General features: G+C 40.9%; 1 protein-coding gene across 1 annotated transcript; it reads left to right on the top strand.

Moving 5' to 3' along the window:
- Positions 1-3,898: 3,898 nt before the first annotated feature.
- LOC121420348 (piggyBac transposable element-derived protein 4-like) lies at positions 3,899-7,010 on the top strand. Its single transcript, XM_041614943.1, has one exon. It carries the CDS (start codon positions 4,069-4,071, stop codon positions 6,460-6,462), a length of 2,394 nt encoding a protein of 797 aa, XP_041470877.1. The 5' UTR covers positions 3,899-4,068; the 3' UTR covers positions 6,463-7,010.
- Positions 7,011-7,798: the final 788 nt, after the last annotated feature.

The raw sequence follows: 7,798 nt of genomic DNA, 5'->3' as shown, positions 1-7,798 counted from the left end.
CCATTTGATGAATTCTGGTAATCTCATGCTGCAAATATAATTTAAAATCTTTAGTACTGGTACTGAAAATTATTCATATCTTAGTCAATTTGATATTATATTTATTGTATGGATGTTGTCAATATTTACTGAAAAAAATATGTCAATGTGTAATTATAGTGCATCTCAGGGGAATATGCATTAGATATTAAACATTCCCATTTGATGAATTCTGGCAATCTCATTTCATAACTGAAATGTGTTACTACTGGTACTCAAAGTTTTTTATATATCTTGTTAATATGCTTAAAACAATATTTTAAACAATTACAGTGCATCTCAAGACATAAGACACTGAATATCATTTGTACAAATGTTATAAATTTCAATTTACTTACATGTTATAAGCAAAATGAGGTTGTTTTGATTAAAACTGAAACATCATTATATAAACATATACACTGTACCATTGATTGTTTACTATTCAGTGAAGTTTCTGATCTTTTTATCTTATTTTCCCTATTTATTAGTCGATAACATTTTTCTGTGATTTAGTCAACTAGTTTTTCTTTAAAGAAATATATATATATTTTTTATACATAAGGCTGCTTGAAATTTTAGTGTTAAAAAAAATTAGAACTTCGATGATTACAGGATGAATTGACTAACTAGGCCGAGAAATAAACCTTCAAGTCGAGTCAATAATACGTACCATCATGTGTGTGTAGGTGTGTGCAGTGGTGCAGTGGCTGATCCAGGATTTCCGGAAGTTTGGGGTGGCGATCTCCCCCCCCAAAAAAAAAAATCGCCAAATTGTACACGTGAAAATTAAAATCATAGCCCCCAAAAGGTGGGCTAAAATGGTCTCTCCGGAAAGCGCCAACAACATGCTGTCTACTGCGAAGGCAACACCCTATCATAGGAGTGACAACACTAAAACAAGACGAAACTCTCCTCCAAGTCAATCATCCCGAAAGAGATACAAAGTCATCGCAAGAAGCTTTCCTTCAATGAGGTGATGGAGCAAGAAACGGAAAACCAGGACATGGATGTTGATAAGCATAAAGAGGAAGATAGAGAAGGATGCAAGCAGTCAGTGTAACCTGTCCTCTAGACTTAAGGCCATTCCTGGACTAATTGCTCACAAACCTCTAATTTATCAACAACTCTTAAATGCTCGAACTTGATCAACGACTTCTGGAAACTTCAACCACGCTTTCTGGTCAGTCATCCAGGGATTCATCCCGAAAGATGCTAACACCAGACATCATACTGCTAAAATCGTCTCTCCGGAAAGCGCCAACAACATGCTGTCGACTGCGAAGGCAACACCCTATCATAGGAGTGACAACACTAAAACAAGACGAAACTCTCCTCCAAATCAACCAACCCAATTGGTTCAGATAGAGGTAGATATATCCGAAGAAGTTCTCCAAGAGATACAAAGTCATCGCAAGAAGCTTTCCTTCAATGAGGTGATGGAGCAAGAAACGGAAAACCAGGACATGGATGTTGATAAGCATAAAGAGGAAGATAGAGAAGGATGCAAGCAGTCAGTGTAACCTGTCCTCTAGACTTAAGGCCATTCCTGGACTAATTGCTCACAAACCTCTAATTTATCAACAACTCTAAAATGCTCGAACTTGATCAACGACTTCTGGAAACTTCAACCACGCTTTCTGGTCAGTCATCCAGGGATTCATCCCGAAAGATGCTAACACCAGACATCATACTGCTAAAATCGTCTCTCCGGAAAGCGCCAACAACATGCTGTCGACTGCGAAGGCAACACCCTATCATAGGAGTGACAACACTAAAACAAGACGAAACTCTCCTCCAAATCAACCAACCCAATTGGTTCAGATAGAGGTAGATATATCCGAAGAAGTTCTCCAAGAGATACAAAGTCATCGCAAGAAGCTTTCCTTCAATGAGGTGATGGAGCAAGAAACGGAAAACCAGGACATGGATGTTGATAAGCATAAAGAGGAAGATAGAGAAGGATGCAAGCAGTCAGTGTGACCTGTCCTCTAGACTTAAGGCCATTCCTGGACTAATTGCTCACAAACCTCTAATTTATCAACAACTCTTAAATGCTCGAACTTGATCAACGACTTCTGGAAACTTCAACCACGGTTTCTGGTCAGTCATCCAGGGATTCATCCCGAAAGATGCTAACACCAGACATCATACTGCTAAAATCGTCTCTCCGGAAAGCGCCAACAACATGCTGTCGACTGCGAAGGCAACACCCTATCATAGGAGTGACAACACTAAAACAAGACGAAACTCTCCTCCAAATCAACCAACCCAATTGGTTCAGATAGAGGTAGATATATCCGAAGAAGTTCTCCAAGAGATACAAAGTCATCGCAAGAAGCTTTCCTTCAATGAGGTGATGGAGCAAGAAACGGAAAACCAGGACATGGATGTTGATAAGCATAAAGAGGAAGATAGAGAAGGATGCAAGCAGTCAGTGTGACCTGTCCTCTAGACTTAAGGCCATTCCTGGACTAATTGCTCACAAACCTCTAATTTATCAACAACTCTTAAATGCTCGAACTTGATCAACGACTTCTGGAAACTTCAACCACGGTTTCTGGTCAGTCATCCAGGGATTCATCCCGAAAGATGCTAACACCAGACATCATACTGCTAAAATCATCTCTCCGGAAAGCGCCAACAACATGCTGTCGACTGCGAAGGCAACACCCTATCATAGGAGTGACAACACTAAAACAAGACGAAACTCTCCTCCAAATCAACCAACCCAATTGGTTCAGATAGAGGTAGATATATCCGAAGAAGTTCTCCAAGAGATACAAAGTCATCGCAAGAAGCTTTCCTTCAATGAGGTGATGGAGCAAGAAACAGAAAACCAGGGCATGGATGTCGATAAGCATAAAGAGGAAGATAGAGAAGGATGCAAGCAGTCAGTGTGACCTGTCCTCTAGACTGTTAAGGCCATTCCTGGACTAACTGCTCACAAACCTCTAGTTTAACAACAACTCCAAAATGCTCGAACTTGATCGACTTCTGGAAACTTCAACCACGGTTTCTGGTCAGTCATCCAGGGATTCATCCTGAAAGATGCTAACACCAGACATCATACTGCTAAAATCATCTCTCCGGAAAGCACCAAGAACATGCTGTTGACTGCGAAGGCAACACCCTATCATAGGAGTGACAACACAATATCCGAAGAAGTTCTCCAAGAGATACAAAGTCATCGCAAGAAGCTTTCCTTCAATGAGGTGATGGAGCAAGAAACGGAAAACCAGGGCATGGATGTTGATAAACATAAAGAGGAAGATAGAGAAGGATGCAGGCAGTCAGTGTGACCTGACCACTAGACTGTTAAGGCCATTCCTGGTCTAATCAATGAGAGTGTACATGGGGCATGCAAAGGATGCCAGAATAAATCTCCAAGTCAGAAGGACCACGAGGATTGCATCTGGCTGCCATGGGACGAATTAGTAGACAAGTATTTTTATAAAGCCTTGGATATGCTCAACAAAAACGCTTCTACCTCTAGTATATCTGTATTTGTTGTTAGGAAATTTAAAGCAGATCTATATAACGCTCAATTATACGTTTATAAAAGGATATAAAAATCTTTGAATTCCATGAATTATTTTTTGTATCTCCTCTGCAGATTCTGGCTCAAGATGTTGGGTGTGCACCTGCACTTTGGCCGGCTGGGCATATGAATGGGTCCAGTTGCATCAACTTATTCATTTTACGTCAATGGCATAGAGAAAGAGGGAAGCATTCAGACCCATACCTCTCTTTTTGATTATGAAGATCAATGAACTTAACCACTTGACTGCGTGCCACGTATATATACGTGCTTTCAATCTCGCCGCTCTGTGCGTGCCACGTATATATACGTGCTTAGACCATTGCTCTTTCAGAACAATAGCACTGCCAGTTGCGTTGCCTCCTTATGCCTGTAGCACTATGATATTGATATACAGGGTTTGAACTATAGCTGGCGCTCTTTCATTTTTTTCCCCCCCGTAATTTGACCGATTTGCAACTGAAGAAAGAAAGTTTTTTGCGGGTTACTTTCTTCAAGAAAAAGTCAAGATGGCGGCCCCCAGACATTCACTTCGGCGTTCAAACAGCACTGTTTCAGGGAATAATTTGGATGATACTTTTGACGACAAGAGTGAAAGTGATGTCAGTGATAATTCAATGGATATTTCAGAAGATGAGGGAGATGATTTGATGGATTTTGGGAGTGATTTTGACGGTGAAAGTGAAAATGACGGTAACAACAGTGATACTGTGGTCCCACTCATAGACGTTGGTGAGAGTCCGGCCAGACATACACCTTCACCCGCTCATCGTCATAGAAAACGGAGACGTAGTTGTTTTCCTCCTCCTGCCAGAGACGATGGTGATGGAGATAATTTGACAGATAGTGATGATGAGGATGAACACAATCAAACACCACGTCCCAAGCATCCAAGAATGCGCAGAGCACAGGTAAAACTTTCGAGACTTGATATTCTTACTCCTGGTACCACTAGTACCACTGCTCCTGAATCCCCTGATAATACAGTTGATGATGATGATGATGATGATTATGCACCCCCAGTACCACTGCATCGTTATCAGAATGTTTCAGACACAGATGAAGACACTGAATCTGATGAGATAGACAATGATAGACATGATCAGCCTGTCCGAGGTCGTGCCCGTGGGCGTGGCCGTGGGCGAGGCGGAGCAGCCGGAAGAGGACGACGTCAAAATCCTCATGTAGCTCCAAAAAGATGGGACAAGGTGAGAGAGCATGTGCCTACAGTTCACCAATTTACTGCTATACCTGGACTCGCACAAAATATCAAAGACAATATGCCACAGGATTCTACTCCTTCTGACTACTTCCAACTTTACATTACAGATGTACTTCTTCAGCATATCGTTGATGAAACAAATCGATTTGCAGATCAACTGATTGAGTCAAAGAGAGCTAATGGAACATTGAAAAGGCGGTCTCGTCTAAAAAAATGGAAACCAACAAACAGTGAGGAAATGAAGAAGTTTTTGGGAGTATTATTCTTGACGGGACTAGTGAAGAAGGGGAAGTACAGTGACTACTGGTCGAGAGAATTTTTGACTTCAACTCCAGGGTTCAGCTCGGTGTTAGGTAGGGACAGATTTCTTTTGATCAAACGATGTCTACATTTCAACGACAATCAAGCACCTGGCTATGATCCTGCTGCACAAGATCGTGATAGACTGCATAAGATCAGGCCTTTCTTGAACTACATAAATGACAGATGCAGAGAAGTATTCATTCCTACTCGCGAACTATCGGTTGATGAATCATTGGTCTTGTTCCGTGGCAGACTTATCTTCAAGCAGACAATAAGAACAAAACGTGCCCGCGCAGGAATAAAGATGTACCCTCTATGCACATCTGATGGAATAACCATGGGGTTACGAGTCCACACTGGCACAAATATAGACACCAGTTACCACGATCCTCACTACCAGTTCACAAAGTCTGAAGAAATTACCCTGAATCTTATGCAACCATACTTTGGTAAGGGCTACCATTTATATACAGATAACTATTACACAAGTCCACAATTAGCCGCTTACCTGGAAACCAAGCACACTCATATTTGTGGCACTGTCAAACACAATAGGCAGGGTATGCCTTCACAACAGCTGAATGCAGAAAATCTTGAGAGAGGACAAATGAGTCATTTCTTGCATGAGGACAAGGTATTACTTGCAGTAAAGTACCGTGAAGCAAAGGATAGAACTACAGGGAAGCCAAAGGTTGTGCACATGCTGACAACAATGCACGACTGTAGCACTTTCGACACTGGTAGGCTAACAAGACGCGACCCCCCACAGCAAATCATCAAGCCCCATTGTGTGTCCAAGTACAACGTAAATATGGGTGGTGTTGACAGAACGGACCAAATGCTTGGACTTAGAAGCCTATGCCCAATGCGGAAGACTCTAAAGTGGTACCAAAAACTCTTTGTTAGATTACTTTTGCAGATGCAATTGAATGCATACAAACTCTACAGAAGAGAGAACCCAAACAACAAGCGATCCATCCGTTGGTTTGCCTACGAAGTGGTGAAATCTTGGACGCGATCAAACCTAAACCTGCAGCAGGCTGCAGCTCCACCTCCAGCTGTACCTCCGCCTCCAGCTCCACCTCCACGCGCCCAAGATGAAGATGCTGTTCGCTTGAATGGGAAACCACACATGCCCACATCAGTTCCAAAAACTGGTGGGCAGAAAAAAACATCTGCACAGCGAAATTGTAGAGTATGCACAGCGAGGGGCCATCGAACTTCGACATCAACCATGTGCAAAACATGCGTTGCACATTCAACAGCGAAATCGAAACCAGGACTTTGCATCAAAGACTGTGAACTGTGTCAACATTCACTTGACAAAAACTGCTGGGAGGTTTGGCATACCCAAAAGAACCTCCTAAAAAACGTCTAAAAAAATCACTTGAAAACTACCAAAACAAAACTGATAAGAACTTGTATGATGATATATTGGAGTGAATGTCAAAATGGGGAACTGTGATCAACAGAACTTTTGTGAACCCATTGTTCTATTTTTGGAGGACTTTTCCAGGATATCACAGGACCAGGACCAGAATAACAGCTGGATGGGTAAGAATAATATCATTTCTCATTTTTATTTCTTTAGTATTTTGAGCCTAAATTAGTTCATTACTATCCCCCCAAAAGACATATGAATGAAAAAATGTTGAAAAATATACACTGAAATAGCTGTATGAATCCTCCTCATGGGCAGTGGAGAGTGTGCACATATTGTGTGTGGGCAAGCCAGATTGACCCATATGACCAGGGTAACAATGGCTTGTACATGTAAGTGTTTGGATATATTATAATCAATCAATAACTAAATTGTTATGATAGGACTAAAAAAAACATACAAAATGTGAAAATGCTGTAATACCCAAAAAGTGCTGTAGCATAGAGGCTATCACTGTGTAATAAGCCCAGTAGCAGTCAAGTGGTTAATACTACATATACATGCTATTATCCTCGTGTATTATATTCTTGAATGTTTTTAAGAAATTTGTCCAACAAAGTAACAACTAACACAGGCTTTTATAAATGTTCTAAATTCTGAATGACCTTTTCGACAGACGTGCTTAGAAAGAGCACGAAACTAACCACGAAGAACATCCTGAGAGCGCCAGACCTTCAAAGGTTTTACAAGTGATTCTACTGTGACAGAAGAACAAAAAGGGACCTTAAAGAGCACCTTATTACACTACAGCGCAAAGTTAGACTGGAAAAGGCCTGTGACCAATCAATTTGATCAATCTGACGACAGTCATTGACTCACCGTCACCCAGCACATCTGGATTTCTAAGCACTGGAGCGTAAGTAGAATATCACAATATAAGTTATGACACTAGTGGTAGCAAAAGTAACGACCTTCCGATATCGGATTCCAATTGAGACAAACAAATACCAAGTCTCTAGCCATGATTAATAGATTACTAGAGTATAGAGAGCTTCATTTTCATTGTTTCACTGTGATTATAAAGATTAATTAACTAATTTACATGTACATGCTAGTATTCTTGTGTATATATTCTTGAATGTTTCTTTTGTTTATATCTAAATGTTGTTTTTCAGCAATTTAGAAAAGGGGCAATGTGACGGACTCACCAAATAATAGCAAGCAGAATTTACATCATTGTATACGTAAAAGACGCTGTGACATAGTGCTGGTCATGGCTACTCCTGGTCAGGAACCATTTGCAACTTGCATAAATTGTGTATTGGATAAAATG

Source organism: Lytechinus variegatus, chromosome 8 (assembly GCF_018143015.1).
Source record: "Lytechinus variegatus isolate NC3 chromosome 8, Lvar_3.0, whole genome shotgun sequence".
NCBI classification, from domain to species: Eukaryota; Metazoa; Echinodermata; class Echinoidea; order Temnopleuroida; family Toxopneustidae; genus Lytechinus; species Lytechinus variegatus.
The sequence above is the reverse complement of the archived record's forward strand: the minus strand, read 5'-3'. Positions and strand labels throughout refer to the sequence as shown.

Bases quoted from the DNA above. Each gene is read 5' to 3' on its own strand.
- LOC121420348 (XM_041614943.1), top strand. From the start codon at position 4,069: ATGGCGGCCCCCAGACATTCACTTCGGCGTTCAAACAGCACTGTTTCA.